This window comes from Leucopleurus acutus, assembly GCF_964270905.1.
Source record: "Leucopleurus acutus genome assembly, chromosome: 9".
Classification (NCBI taxonomy): Eukaryota; Metazoa; Chordata; class Mammalia; order Artiodactyla; family Delphinidae; genus Leucopleurus; species Leucopleurus acutus.
In genome coordinates this window covers 20,818,349-20,834,658 of record NC_139144.1, presented here as the reverse complement: position 1 = coordinate 20,834,658, position 16,310 = coordinate 20,818,349, and the positions used below count along the sequence as shown (strand labels likewise).

Sequence of the window (16,310 nt, the reverse complement as noted above, 5' to 3'; positions counted from 1 at the left end):
GATCAAGAAACAGAAGCTACAAGCACCCCAGAAAAGCTGCGGTAAAGGAAGCTTTTTAAAAGAATTCTCATTTTCGGACCCAATCCTTTGAGATCCTGATTCCGAAATGTGAGGTGAAGCCCAGAAATGTGCATGTTTAAGATTTCCCCAGGGGCTTCCCATGCACCATCAGGCTTGGAGTCCACCAATCTACCAAAGGTTTCCAAATTGCCCCTCAGGTGTCACCCTGGGGGTTGGGGACAGAGATAGGGAGCTGTCAGACCTGCCTTCCCCTTCAATCAGAGCTGCCGCGGGTATCTCTTTCTTAAAGGATCTCCCTCTAGATAAAAACAATCCCTTAATCCTCAATTCTGAAAACCACCTGTATCAGTCAGCGTTCAATCCAAGAAGCAGAACTACTGGATGGATCTGAACATACATGTATGTGTACCTGTAGATCTACGGGTCTATTCCAGTTATTTGAGCTTTTGCAACAGCAATTGCTGGTTAAATGACCTCTATGAGGCTGTTGTTTTTGCATCTGATGCTGGAGCATGAAGTCCACAGGGCAGGCAGTGGGAAGGAAAGAGGGATGGAAAGTGGCGGAGACCAAGGACAATCTGGAACCCACAAGCCTTAACTGGAACTCCATGAAGATGGACTGAAACTCCTGTCTGTTGTTGTTGCCTTTGACTTTCATGCTATGCATGTCCCCCCAGAAGCCGGGACCCTTCATCAAGGAGCTAAACACACAGACCTGGCGCAGGAGTCGGAGAGGCTGAAGGAGGATCCGGGCAAGGTGGAGCAATTGCAGGCCTGGCTGCTGCCCGTGACAGCGAGGTGAGCTGCCGACAGGCAACAACACATGTGTTACAAAATGGCTGCGGCTGCCCCTCCGTCCTCCAGATCTCCCCGGATCTCTCTGTCTCCAGCCAATGAGCAACCCACAGGACAAGGAATTCTGGGAAATGTAGTTCAGCCCAGCCAGGAGTCAACACCTGACCAGCCACCATCACCCATCTGATTGTTGATTTTCAAGCTTGGCTGCACATTGGAACTGTGTGTGGCGTTTTAAAACTCTGACGCCAGGCCTGCCATCAGGATATGTGAAAGCTTCCCAGGTCGCCCTAATGTGCAGTCGAGGCTGACAGACCGACGTGAACCTCAGTGCTATCCCCAACCTGGGGCCACAGACAATAAATTCCACTCTCGTTTTGTCCTAAGAGCAGCATTGAAAGATCTGGTTATTTTTCTGAAGGTCCTAAAAGGTTGTTTTTCTCTTTACCCTCCCTTCCGGCATCTGTTTGTCCTCCTTCTCCAACCTAGCCACAACCCTCCTCAGCACACTGGCTGCATCTTGGACGAAGCCCTGCTTGGTTATCCTCCTGGTCTAAGTGGATCACGAGCACGGTGGGCAGACCCTGAGATCATCCCAAAGCCATCAAGCTCAGAGTGAACTGGACTCTCAGAGGTTTTCACAATTAAGCTTCTAAATAAAGCACCTCTTCCTCCTAGGCATAGGCTAATTAAGTGACTATAACAGCAAAGCGGTCAGTGAACACTTAACCACTGTAACATGAGCCAGTGTTGGCAAGAGCCAGTGCCGTGGGCGCGCAGGTCGTTGAGCTGCCACTGCTGGGTCCTCCTGCTTTTCTTTTTGGCAGTGCTGCACGGCTTGTGGGATGTTCCCCGACCAGGGACTGAACCTGGGAAACGGCAATGAAAGCCCGGAGTCCTAGCCACTAGGCCACCAGGAAACCCTTGCTGGGTCCTTCTTAAGGACGGCTGAAAGAGGAGCCCAAGAGGGGCCACTGCAGGAAAAGAAGTGGGAAGAGAGGTGAGGGCTGGGAATAGCATGGGTTCAAGTTCCCACAATGCCACTAACTAGCTGAGGAGCCTTGGGCAAATCACATAATGCTTCTAAGCCTCAGTACCAGCCCTGCCTCCTGCATGGGGTCATGGAGAGCATCAGAAGACGTCTGCAAGAGATGTGAGAGGGCTTGGTGGGAAGAAAGTCCAAAAGCACCGACACTTGTGCGTGCAAGGCAGTAGTGTTAACTCTATTACAGCACTGGTGTCAGGGGATGGCTATCTAGATTATGGATTATTTAGATCCTTGCTTTCCTTTTTCTATCTATGATGTGGTTATTTCTAATGAGATCCGCTGAAGTGTGGGACTGACACCGTTAGTTAAAATAAGGGCTTGGGGATTTCCGTTGAGTTTCTATTATTGAAGCTCTCCCCCTCCTCCCCATTTTGGCAGACAGTGAAGACTGCTGGGCCACCCCAGTCTATACTCTGTAAGTTTACATAGAACCTTTCTAAGAAACAACAGCAAAATAACCTTTCACAGCATCTGTGTGAAATAAAACAGGGGAAGGATCAGGCAGCGCTACAATATTTTTACTGACCCATATCTATTACTTAAGGTAGTTTTCTGTGCCTGAATTAGATTTGAAGCTCCCTGAGGGCAAAGGCTGACTCTTCATCCCCCTTTATTTGGATTTGCAACAGGGCCTAGGGCAGTGCATTAGAAAGGATATTGGATGTGGGGAGCCCAAGTTCCAGGTTCTAGGTATAGCCCTGCCCCTCAAAAGTCATTTTAATCCTTCTCTCGGCCTCAGTTTACTCCTCTATAAAGTGGGAGCTACCTACTTCATGGGATTATTGAGTAGTGAGAATTTAGACACTGGGGAAATAATTCTGTGACCCCAAAGTGCTGTGCCAGCGGGAGAAATGTGATAAGAGCTGTCACTTCTCAAGAATGAGATGTTGGCTGATTTTCTCCTTGAGGACATGGAAGCACAGAGCAGAGCTGGTCAACCCTGGGCTGCAGATGAGGAGATGCTCAGGGGTGGAGGTGATTGGGAAGGTGATGTCCCCAGGGGCCTGCAGAGCGATCAGAGTGACAGTGGTGGCTTTCTCACTGCCCACCTGTGCTCCCTCTGCTGCTGCAAGCTGTATGTTGGCCCGGTCCATTGTTTATTCATTCATTTGTTCATCAAGTGTTTATTGAGCATCTACTCTGTGCCAAGCCCTGTGCCAGAGGTTGAGAATTGAATGGTGAGCAAAACCAGATGAGGCCCCTTCCCTCACGGAGCTGATCTACCCTCAGCTGATTCCCAAACAGGTTTGGACTCAGGCTTATGCACTGACGGAGTTGGACAAATAGCTTCAGGAAGCCTCAGGGGCAGATGCAAATGTCGTGCTCTAGTGAGATTCTAGATTGAAGCTGCAAAATATCAACACGTTGAGGCCAGGTCTGCTAAGAAGAAGAAAAAGAAGAAAAGGTAAACTCCCACCAATCCCTTTTCGGGTCTTCCCTTACTGGGCTCCCACCTCAGGTTTCCAGAGTCTTGTTCTTTCTGACTCCACCCTCTACTGAAACAGACTCTCGTCTACCTTATTCACACTAAGCTGGTAAATGCTTTGGTGAAAGCCTTGAGGTAAAGGAATGATGTCCCAGCTGGAGGGACAGGTCTGTCAGAGGTCACCCTAAAATCACACTAGGGTGGCCACTTCAGGCTGGCATTTGCAGGGACCACAGAGGCGGAGAAAGTGGGGGACTCACGGCAGGGGTAAGTAAAGTAAGCAAACCCCTGTGGTATTTATTTGTTTATTTTATTTTATTTTTTGGCTGCGCTGCGCTGCTTACAAGATCTTAGTTCCCTGACCAGGGACTGAACCCAGGCCCTCAGCAGTGACAGCCCAGAGACCTAACCACTGGACTGCCGGGGGATTCCCCCCATGGTCTTTAAAGGTGACTCCAGACCAGGGAGGAGTGAGGGCAGGAGCGGTGCAGCTGTTGTCGGGATTCTAGCTTTTGTTTAGGTGAGGAGGGTTTGCAGGGCCTAAGCCATTACGAAAAGCAAGGAACTAGACAATCCACTATATAAATGAAAGGAGTCTTCAGCAACCAGAACCCAGAAAATTTCCATCAATCGACGCCCACGTTCAGCAACGAAGACCCAACGCAGCCCAAAATAAATAGGTAAGTAAGTAAATAAATTTATATATATACAAAAAATCGACCCTCTTTTCCTTCTCACTTTTGACTAAACCGCCAGACAATCCCACGGGTGCATTTCCAGCTGGAATTACAGGACTCCTCTTCATGAGAAAACTAAGACATATTTTTTTATAAGACACACCCCAAAGCCAAATTCCTGAAAGACTGTAGATAATGTCAACCCCAAGTGGACTCATTAAATGAAAACTTTGTATTTCCAAATAAAGCACAGACACTCAAACCCACACAAAACAAATGCATCGCATTGGGAATGATTAGAAGGCAAACACCCTCGTAGTGGATACCAGGTGGAGGAAGAGAACCTTGCCGCCCACCAGGGCCCCTCTGTGCATCTGTCCCAATCGCAGCCCCTCCCTCCTTCCAAAGTAGCCACACTCTTGACTTACGGTCTTTACAGTAAGTCCCTACATACAAACCTTCAAGTTGCAAAATTTCAAAGATGCGAACGTGCGTTCACGTGTCCGATCGCGTAAGTCAGTTCACGTGTCTGGCGTGCATTGTCATGTGTGTGCATCCTCTACAAGTGGTTGTGCTTTTGTGTGCTTTACAGTACTGTACAGAGTACAGTAATACAGTATCTTTATTTCAAGCCCAGGATGTCCGGAAGCAAGCGTAAAAGCAGCAGTGATTTAACAGGTACAGTGCAGCTGATTGTGTTAGTTGGGTACTTATGCTAACTTTGTTGGACTTACAAACAAATTGGACTTACGAATGCACTCTCGGAACAGAACTCCTTCGTATGTAGGGGACTTACTGTATTTCCTTATGTTTATTTATGGTTTTATCACCCTAGTGTGTATCCTTAGACACTGTTGTTTAAGTTTTGCCCATTTTTTAGATGTCTTTTAAGCTTCTTTCAAGTGACCACTTCCCTCCATCTATTTCCCGTACAGTTTATCTGTTGAAGACTCAGGCTGTCTAACCTGCAGTTTCCTGCTGTCTGGGTTTTGCCCCTGGTGCATGCCAACACATCCAAGTGCATGCATTGTTAATGCAAATAATCACCTGTTTTAAAAAAACCTGTATGCAAGCTATGTTCTTAAGGAGGGCATGACCCACCATAATCGCTTTCTCATGAGTGTGTGGGCAAAGGGAGCTCTCACAATAGAAGTAAATGAAGCAGGGAGAAAAACGTGATCTGGGGGGAGCTCTCTGTGGAACTAGTGATTTTTGAAATTTTTTTTTTTTGCAACTGGAAGTGACCGAGGAATGCTTCTCTTTAATGTCTTCCACTATAGTTTGCTTTAGTAGGGAACACATTTGCAATGGGCTCTGGAATCACGTTATGCTCCAGGGTCCAGGGTTGTATCCCATTAGGTTTTATCAGAGATGATTGCATAATAGAAGCCTGGATGTAGTAAAAACCTAAGGAATCTAAACCACTAACCAGAATCGCCAAATGTAATAAATATAAATGATAGATGAAAGGAAGAGAGATCTGTTCATTTACTTATGGTTTGGAGTAATAAAAGCAAGCTTTACATTTTTTTCTTTAATCTTAGCAGGCAGTCACATGAACATACTTATTAGCATTTTCAAAAGGCTTTATCAAATATTGACTTACAAAAGAAATGTATCCACTTAACGGTGACCTCCAGACACCCCCGATAAGTCCAGGACCCTAAATTATATGCTCCAGGGCTATGGCACCCACACAATGGACAAAAGAAATGAACAGTGTCGTACTCGGAGATGGAAGGTTTTTTAACGCTTAAACTTAAATACGTATGGGGACTGTTTTGATGTGCACAGGAAAGAAAAAAGCTCCCAAACTGATGGATACAATAAAAAAAAATCCGAAAGTCAAGAACCTCTTAAAATATACACACTACTATATATAGAAGAGATAACCAACAAGGACTTACTGTAGAGCACAGGGAACTCTACTCAATATCTTGTAATAACCTATAACGGAAGAGAATGTAAAAAAAGTATATATATATTTATATGTATATGTATAACTGAATCACTTTACTGTACACCTGAAACTAACACAACATTGTAAATCAACTATATTTCAATTAAAAAAAAAAAGCCGAGAGATAACAACCAAGGTCAAGGCACTCTTCAAACCCAATAGGCCACAGACACAACCTTTAAAACTTTACTACAGCATTAGTTGTACAGCCACAAAAGGGGCCTGAAAGACATGGCGGGGATAAAAGTAATTAGACAGAGGCCTTAACTGGTCCCATCCTGGTTCTGTATTCTTCTTGCTTTCCTTGGCTCTTTTAGGGATTGTATTTGTGAAAGAAATCAGGAGTGTGCGTCCTCCTCACTGTTAACAGTGGGGCTGGGAAGGAGCCATGGTGGGAGATAATCAGAAGGGCTTAGTGCAGATTCGACAGCCAGGCTGACTTCTCTCCTGGGCTCAGGAGGTTTTAAAATCTGCTGGCAAGACTGGCTCCTGGGGCTTCCCTGGTGGTGCAGTGGTTGGGAGTCCGCCTGTCGATGCAGGGGACACAGGTTCGTGCCCCGGTCCGGGAGGATCCCACATGCCACAGAGCGGCTGGGCCCGTGAGCCACGGCCGCTGAGCCTGCGCATCCGGAGCCTGTGCTCCGCAACGGAAGAGGCCACAACAGTGAGAGGCCCGCGTACCGCAAAAAAAAAAGAAAAAAAAAGATTGGCTCCTGTTCTTAGCGTGTAGATGGTAAAGTGATTTCCAACCCTGGTTTTTACAACGCTCTAGGGCATTTCCAATACAATGTATGTGTTTAAAATTCTCAAAACCAAATTAACCTGAATTCGCTGAAAAGGCGTATGTGATTCAGAAGATTTTTTTCTTAGTTATTGTCTGGTTTACCTTTCTGAAACGCTTGATACTCCTTCTTAGAATTCCTTCCTGCCTGGGCTCTGTGACAGTGTTACTCTGATGTTTCAAGTCTAACCCTCTGCCTTCCTGGCTGGCTCCTGCTGGTTCCAGGCCTCATCTCTGGATCACTAAAAATTCCACAGAGCTCTTCCTTGAAGGCTTCTCTTGTCCCTGCCCCCCAACTCCAGCCCCCACCCCAAAGTCCTTCGTGGACTCCTCTTCTCAAGATTTCCAACTCCAGCCTCTAAGAGCTCCCCGCTGTACGAAATACCCACCATGTGAAATCTCTCAAGGGGAGGCTGGGCTGGGGCCCAGCAGCGATGCTCAAAGATAGAGCAGAACTTGGAAAGGGAGTTAAATCTACCATGGCTTCCGGGCTTCTATTAATTCACTTCTCAGGCTGGGTTGGGCTCGGCCTAAGCACGTTACATGCATTATGGCATTTAATCTTCACACCACCTCTCTGAGGAAGCACGATTATACCCATTTTCTACACTTGAGATTTAAGCTAGGAGAGGGCGGGCGCTAGATGAAGCAGAGCTGGGCTGTGAGCCATCACACTCTTCTGTCTGAAGCAGGGGATTTTGTCCTGTCTCTGGACAAACAGACTGGCTGGATCAGGGCCTGGCAGGAAGGTGAGTCCAAGCCGCCATGATGCAGGAGTAACCAATCAAAAGGACCAGGAGCTCAGCTAGAGTGTGTGTGTGTGTGCGTGTGTGTGTGTGTGTGCGCGCGTGTGTGTGTGTGTGTGAGAGAGAGAGTGTGTGTGAGTGTGAGTGTGTGTGTGTGTGTGTGTGTGTGTGTTAGAGTGACTTACTCTGCGTGGATGGTGGTGGTAGGTAGTGAGGTACGATCAAAGAGACAGAAAAATGCTCACAGGAACGAGCAGTTGCCCTCAGATGGATCTCACATCACAGGTCCCTGCCTACACATACAGCCCTATTCCGACTAGAACGCAGGGAGTTAAAAATGAAACAGCCCTTGAAACTGAAACCAAATTATCCATGGCAATTTATTAACAAAGGTTTTCTAGGCCTTATTAAAGTAAATGTTTAGTGTATTTTCTTATCCTCTGACGTTCACTTCTGCACTTGTCAGCACCTGCCGGCAGTAGCTGGAGTAATCTGGCCAATTTTGCTGTACGTGCAAATCAATTTGATTTCCCCCCCAAAAAGATAAAAATCAGTAAAGTGATTAAGTTACAATTAAGGCATGTCATTGAAAGCACAGATAACAAGAAAAGGCTGAACAGGACACGCCCTGAGGTCACCACCGACTTCCTCCTACTCAAATTAAATGAGTTTTCCCCTCATTCTTCTGGCCTGCTCTACTGTATGGGGTATTCCGGGTGATCAACACGACTCCTCCTACTTCTTGAAATTCTCTCCTCTTTTGGCTTCCATCATGCTGTCCTTATGCCAGGTTCCCTTCTTGGCTCCTGTACTGGTTCCATAAATGATAATCTGTTCAACCATCCACCCATCCATCCATCCATCCATCCATCCCTCCATCTTATAGATATTTAATGACCCAGTGTGCCAGGCACTAGGAAAAAGGATGGGGCATATTTATGCCTGGTTTTACAGTTGAAAATGCTTTTATATTATTTCATTAATTTCTTGCTACAACCATGTGAGATGGCTATTGGTACCTTCATTTTACAGAGGAGGAAACAGGTTCTGAGAGGATCTGGGATTTATTCATACCAGCATAGCCAGCAGGTGGCAGAGTCTGGACAGGAATTCAGGTTTTCCTGCCAGTAAGAATTCATAATGGCATGCTCTTACATACTGGTCAAGTAGAATTTCGCAACTAGTCTCATCATTCCTAATTAAATGTCATGATGCTGTCAATACATATCTATTGAAACTGTGCTAGGCTCTGGGGGATGCAAAGTCTGGGTCCCTACCCTCATAGAACTTGTGGCCCAGTAGGGGAGACATTAATTATATGTTTACACCACAAACATTTGCTTTTAAGGTATGAGGGAAAGTGGACCTAGTTATGAAAATCAGGAAGCCTTTCAAGAGGAAGTAATCATTCAGATGCATTCTGAAGGATGAGTCAGAGTTTTGGGAAGAGGGGATGAAAGAAAATCATATACAGAGAAGGAAAAGCACGTGCAAGGGCCCTGTGGCAGGAAGACCCAATGTGCTGAAATTTTAAAGGCCAGCTTGACTGGCATATAGAGACTGAAAGGGAGCCCAGCACAGGATGTGGTTCAGACCATGCAAGACTGTGTAGCCATGACAATGATTTTTACTTTGAGCTTCAGAGCAATGGGTAGACACAAGTTAAGAGAATGACATGATTAACTTCTTTGATTCCAACTTCTGTGTGCAGAATGAATTGTAGAGGGGCAAGAGTGGACGCAGGGAAAACAGCTGGAGGGCTTCTGTAGTTGTCCAGGTGAGAGGTGATGATAGCTTGGACCAGCGTGGTGGTGGTGGAAATGGTGAGAAGAATCCCACAGGTGCCCCCTGCTCTGCTCCAGCCCATTTTCTCCCTAAACCCTGTCACCAGAGTGTGCTCACGAATTTGCAGTACACGGAAGCTTGCCCACACTTCAGGGCTCTGCAGGAGTCTCCTCTCCCAGGAAGCCCTCTCCAGATAATGCTAGTCCTCCGAGATCTTTCAGAAGCTGAGTCTACCTTCTATATTGTTCACTTCAAACCTGCTTCTTCTCGACGGCTTGGCTGTTCTCCGATCCTTTCCTGAAGATGCCTTCATTTCTCTTGTCTTGCTTTCTCCCTTTGGAAAGTAAATGCTTTGTTGGCATTTGCTGAATGGTGTCAACAGGGCTCCTCTGGAAATGACATTTGTAAATGATTACTCATGCCAAATGCCTTTTTTTTTTCCCTAAATTAAACACTGGTTGCTTTAAATCTGTCTTCATGATCTTGTTCTATCAAAACGTATGTCCCAATTTTTCAATTCTTTCCTCTAAACTCTTTTCCATATATCTCCTAGTGGAAAGCAGTTTCAGGAGGAATGGAGTGGGGGGGGGGGGCTGCGGTCAGCAGTGTAATTAAACAGGAGCTATCTGACCAGAATTCCTATACCTTTGAATGGGATATTTGATTATCCTTTCCACAGGCACCATTATTCATGCCTTGATGGAATCTCATTTTATAGCCCTTAATACATGGACCCAATTTATCCACATCACATTGTATTCTAATACTTGTCATCCAAGTTATTAGCTATCTCCTTCTCAGTGTAAAATCATCAGCAAGTTTGATTAGCTTATTCCCTGGGGATGATGGGGAAGATAAGAAGAGACACAGTACAACATGACCACCAAGGGTTTGGCATCAAGAGCAGACAGCTAAGTGGAATCCACTTACAGAGCTGGGGGTGGCCACATAAACATCTGCCCCCCGGGAGAGGGTGTCTGTGTGGTACCCAGAAGCCACAGCCACAAAGGGTTGGCCGCGGTCATGCCTGGTGGCACCGAGCCATCGTCCTGGGTGGGATCACTTCAATAAAAAAGAGCGAGGCTTCTCTCCCTCCTGCTTCCTAACATCCCCTGCCCCCCAAATATCCTTCCTGAGAGGCACAGCTCAGAAGCCCCTCTTTATTCCAGGACATCACTGCAGCCTGAAATCCCTGTTCTTCCCCTACTGGGGACCTGGCAGGCAGAGAATCTAGGAGGAGACGCGCAGTGCTGTTTATCGCTCTCTCGCCAGCACAGAGTTGTCTCTAAGCAGCCAGCCTCTTCTCCCTCTTCTCTGGAACCAAGCCTGAGCCCTGGGACTCAGAGGTGGCTTCAGTCCTTTCTAAGCAAGAGAGAAGGGGCCCACGTGACCCCTACAGGATGGTGGGCTCAAAGTCCTCAGAGAGTTTCCAATGCCTCTTCCCCTCCCCTACCACCCATCCTCAGCTCAATCAGGCAAAACTCCCACAGCCCATTCTGGGGTCCTTTTAAAAGCTCCCACCGTTTTTCACCAAAGATCCTTTATTAATCACCCTTGTGCTCTTCTGAGCCCGGCAAGAGGAGGATGAAAGAGGCTCTCTCTTTGTGGTGGCACTCCTTCAGGAGGTGGAGCCTCACTGCCTTCCCCAAGACTATGGGCTGGACCTAGGGACTTGTTTCTAATGGACAGCATCAAGCAGAAGTGGCTGACAGTGTATCACTCCTGAGAAGACGTCATAAATGGCCTTTGGACTCTCCCTCCTCTTCCTCAGATCGTTGGCTCTGGGGGCAGTGAACCGCTATGCTGTCAGCAGCCCTACGGGGAGGCCTAAGGTACTGAGAGCAAGGAACCGAGGCCTCCTGCCACCAGCCAGGTGAGCGGGCCACCTTGGAAGTGGGTCTTCAGGCGCCGGCCAAGCCTTCGGATGACAGCAGCCCTGGAAGACAGCTTGACTGCAACCTCACGAGAGACCCTGAGCAAGAACCACCCAGCTAAGCTGCTCCCACGTCTTGACAATAAATATTTATTGTTTCAAGTGGCTAAATGTTGGGGTCACTTGTTACGTAGCAGTAGGTTACTAATACACTCTCACTACCTCAGAGGAAGGCCTTGATCCCCTCCCTCCCTTCAATTGCCTTTTCAGGTTCCATCTTGATCTCCTTTCTGTTCAGGGAGTCTGATGTCCCTCTGGTACCCTCTACTGTCTGTCCCCGGCTTCTACTGTGGGTCCCCACAGTCTCGAGGGTTCTTTCCCGACCAGAGGGGGATGTAAGGGAGGAGCTCCCCTGTGGCCTGGGTTTGGAATTCTAGCTCCCTGCCTACGATCCAAAGTGACATCTGGCATTAGGAGAATGACTCTTTGCAGAGAGCAGCCTTCCTCAGGCTATGCAATTCCCTCGTCTGTGAACTCGGTGGGGCTTAATGACTTTACTTAGGCCGACAGGCAGCAGGAAAAGACTTTGCAAAATAACCAAAATAACGTGTTCCCTTACGTATCATATGCGCCTCTCCTGTACCCTTTCTGCTCATCTGCAGCTTCTGCAAAAGGTCATGTCTCGTTTCAACTTTGCAGTTAAGTGCATCTGACACTAAGTGTGGATTCCAGAACTGGATGGAGATGTAATCTGGCTTAAATGTTGCAAGGTGCGCCCCGCTACCCCAGCCCGCTGGCCGTGTCCTGCCACAGTCATAAAGGAGGAGGAGATCCCATTCTCGCTTCTCTCATAATCGTACAAGAGGCACGATGTAGTTTTTGGTAAAAAAATAATTCAGGCAGCTCTTCCATCTGATCAAACCCTAGCAATTTTATATCTCAGTTCTACGGGGCAAGGTCAGACAGTTATAGATGTCAATATTTTGGAAGGCTTGGAAAAGTGGAGTGGCCCTCAAAGCAGTGGTTCTCAAAGTACAGTCCCTGGGGGAACAGAACCCGCATCACCTGCTGGCTTGGTGGAAATGCAAGTTCTCGGGCCTGACCCCAGACCCACTGAGGCAGAAACTCTGGGGGTGGGACCCAGTCACCTGTATTTAAACAAACCCCTCCCACCACCCCAAAGGAACAATTCTGATGCACGGCTAAAGGCTGAATATCACTGACTTAAAGGATTAAGTATCTAAATCATTCATTCATCCATTCATTCATAAGACGTTGACTGAGTGCCTACTATTTGCCAGACACTCGGGGGCGATGAAGCGGAACTGGAAGGAACTCCTTCCTCAAGGATTTCACGGTCCTCTCTTCCCTTGCTTTGTGACAAAGCGTGAGAAGAGAGGAGAACTCGAAGACACAGATTCAAGGAATGGAAACCACTCTTTACATGTAAAGAGTCTTTTCAATGGACAGGAGGCACACCAAAATTGTTTTTTTTTCCAGGAATGATCATACTCTCAAAATAGTAACTTTTCTAAAGTAAGTAAATGTGTGGGTTTAATATATCATGTACAGCTGGCTCAGCCTTTTTAGCTTAAAAAAAAAAAAAAGATTATGTGATCCCACCATGAATGAAATGCAGAACTACCTTAAAGATTCACTTCGTTTTGTGCCTGTCTTTTAACGAAAGAGCTATTCTGTTGTTTCATCATCTTCCGTGAAGTCACACTTCCTCCCCTCTTTTTCTGTAAGTAAGATGCCTTATTCAGCCTTAGAGCTAAGATGTATCGTGCTTCCTATGACTGGACTCGATATCTCTACATTTGTTAACTCATTTGATCCTCCCCAACCTTATAAAGTAGATGCAGCAAACAGGCTATATAGGTGAAGAACAGAGGCTGGAAGAGGCAGGAACAGGAACCCAGACCCATCTTTTTTTTTTATTTTTGCGGTACGCGGGCCTCTCACTGCTGTGGCCTCTCCCGTTGCGGAGCATAGGCTCCGGACGCGCAGGCTCAGTGGCCATGGCTCACGGGCCCAGCCGCTCCGCGGCATGTGGGATCCTCCCGGACCGGGGCACAAACCCGCGTCCCCTGGCAGGCGCACTCCCAACCACTGCGCCACCAGGGAAGCCCCAGACCCATCTTTTAACCCTACGCGAATTATCCTGTGCTGTAGTCGAAGCCCCACTGGGTCATTTTGCTGCTCATTAATTGGGGGAACATAAAAGGAAATATACCCTCCCCTAGAAGACCGCTAGTATGAACCACTGGCTAAAGCTCAATTGGGGGATTTATTTTTAAACATTAAAGTTCACGCTGCACTCCTCCGTCAGTACCATGGGTCATGAGGACCTGGCCACCAACTCTTCCTGGTCACCGGCACTGGTTGCCTGTGTGAGAATCTGCTCGATGCTCAGCAGATCTCGCTTTGAGAAGATGCTCCACATTTGTTCCTTTCTCAGGCCGCTTCAGTGACGTTCAAGGATTCACTGAAACACTATTGGGGCAGATAACTTTCCTGTGGTTACGCATGAAGGTGAGTTAATCCAGCCAAGCCTGGGCCCTCGGGATGATGGATGCCCAGTTAACCCAGCTGCTGCAGGGGTGGAAGGTATCACTGGTGGCCACAGAAGAAACCAAAGCTGTCTGGCTGGACCAGTAACACACTCAGCCCCTTGACACAAGCAAAAGGCCTGCCCTGGCCAGCCAAGTTTATCCACCACACAGGCCTAGCGTTCATTTACGGGGGGCGTCACAGCTCACCCACGAGGCAACTAAGAGGCATCAGGAGACCGCTTCTGCCTGTTGCATTCTTGGGAATAACCTGGTGACTTTAGTTTTATGCAGCTGAGAAAATCTGAAGTCCACGTGGGCTGTGTAGAAAACCACACAGGTATCTTTCAAGCCACATACAGAGCACGCAACTTGAGGTGAACCCAAATACATCCTCCTTCACCATCAGCTTTCTGTAATCAAGGCTTTTTAGAACATCAAGTCCAACCCCTAGTTCTAATTCAGGGGTGCTTGTTGGCTTCTGCTGAGACCCTGATTTGATTAGTGGCATTCCATGGAACTATAGACATGAGATGTTGAGCTTACCAGTGTTATGATTTATTTCAGGATTCTGAAATGGGGAACGCACCTATCGAAGGCACGCTGGAGGCTGCGAGATTCTGAGAAAGCATTTCACACATATAAATGGCACACGCGAGGAAACAATTTGCTGATGGTTACAATGCCGAAGCTGGGGACCATCCCATTGTGCTCTCCACCCTCACGGAGCGATGGCTCCACGGGAAACCGCTGGGATTAGATGATCCTGCATTTGGACACCCATACGCCGCCTCATTTATCTACCTGTGACAGGGACAGTGCTGGAAGAGAATCAAAGATGACAAATTGTTTCTGGTTTTAAAGGAGCTGTTCAGGCTGGGTGTACTCCCAGGGGGAACCAGGTTTCATGCCAGCAGCCATCACTTCATTCTGTTATGAGGCCACATTTTGGCAAACACCAACCGGCAGATGATTGCTGTCTCCTTTCACCAGCGGATTTAAAGACACTTGCTCTGAAAGCCTGAAATCCAGCCATTCTGAAGATGTGTACAGCACAGAGCAGACCTGCCCACACACTGCTGGGAGGCAGGATGGCAGGCATTAGACAAGAGTTCCAGATGAGAGGGATTTTTTTTCCCCACGTTGAGGCAGACAGATAACAGGGGAATGATTCTGTAGGATTCCACAGCAGAGATACCATATCAGCAAATGACTCTGGGAAAGACTGACTTGTGTAAGATAAGGAGATAAAAATTCCTAGGACACTGGCCACTGGAATCTGCTTTTGTGGATACAGACCTCCTTCCACCCCAAGCTTCCAACTTCCCTGGGGGCAGGGAGAAGGCACACTGGAGTTTCAAGTTGGTTTCAAGACCCGAGCATAACCTGAGTCCTCCACCATGCCTCTCCCTACAGCCACTGGTCCAGCCAAGGCTGGGCATCATTCTGGCTGTGACCCGTCTTCCTTCTTTCCAGCTGATGCTTCCTCCCTGGGAATTGACCATATAATTCATGGTTGATACACTCAATCCTCTGGAGGTGAACGTTCCTCAGCCCATCCACTTCGTGTTTCTTCTCCGCCACGTGCCGGAATTCGCAAGGCTGGGGAAGTGCTTCGCTACGCTTACATATACAGATGCCAGGTGCCTATTCTAAGCATTGTGCTGGTATCTACTCATTTTATCCTCCTGACAGTCTTTGAGACAGGTACTAATACTATCCTCATTTTGTAGATGGGGAAACTGAGGCACAGAGCGATTGAGGCTTCGGCTGAAGGTCACCTAGCTGGTCAGTGGCAGAGCCACAGTCACGCCCAGACAGCTTGGCTTCAGGCTCTGGCTGGTGCTAACCCCTTGCTGCTACCTTTCCAACACAACCCGCCTTCAAACACAGCAGCTGAAGCCCACGTGGGTCCTGGTTAGGCCAGGCCTTTCTCCTTCCCAGGCCTCTGGATTCAGTGGATGCCCGGAGCTGGAGCACAGAGCCTGCAATGTGAAAAGACACAGGCTCATCTCCAATCCCCCTGACTGGTTTCAAAGTTCAGGCCAGACGTCCAAACGCTTATTCTGTGTTTGTTTGTTTTGAACATTCCACCATGATGCCCCCAGATGCTTCACAGACGGTCTCTCTGTTCTCCTTCCTTAGGCAAGCATCTGGACCCCTCCCCGCACACCTCCCACCTCTGGCAACACTCCTGCTGCCAGGGACTGATGTTCCCTGCCTCACCTCATTATACACTTCAGCTGAAAACTCCTATTTTCCACGTGGCAGCGAGGAGTATTTATAGCACAAGTCACATGCCAAGGTGTTCTCAAGTTTATCATTTGGAATAATAACCTTGGAGCACAGTCACCATGCCCATTCCACAGATGGGTAAGGAGAGGTGGGAGGTCACAGCAAGGTTTCCAAGGAGTCCTAAACTGCCAGGTCTCTTGAGCCACTTCTATACAATCCTCTCTCCAGATTGCTTTCTCTCATCTTCCTGTTTAACAAACTTATCGAAGGCCTGGGAATGAGAGATGCTGTCAAGATCAAGTCGTACTGTATCTGTGTCTGCACTCCAGTTCCCAGAATACTAACGAGCAACTCTAAGGTCCAGTGGCAGGAACATCAATGCTTAGCTTTCTGCCCAAACCCATTCTCATT

At 47.6% G+C, this 16,310-nt stretch overlaps 1 protein-coding gene across 7 annotated transcripts in view; it reads right to left on the bottom strand.

Annotated features, from left to right (window-relative positions):
• ATXN7L1 (ataxin 7 like 1) overlaps window positions 1-16,310 on the bottom strand; it is a gene marked incomplete at both ends in the record, with an annotated part of 240,775 nt that overhangs the window by 122,057 nt on the left and 102,408 nt on the right. Inside the window, one exon of one of the 7 annotated variants that reach the window (XM_082846411.1) lies at window positions 9,491-9,569. The exons of the other annotated variants lie outside the window; for them this stretch is intronic. Within the exon in view, the coding sequence (XP_082702537.1) occupies window positions 9,491-9,569 (79 nt within the window). Of the gene's footprint in view, window positions 1-9,490; window positions 9,570-16,310 lie in introns of those variants that run through there. 7 annotated transcript variants of the gene reach the window in all.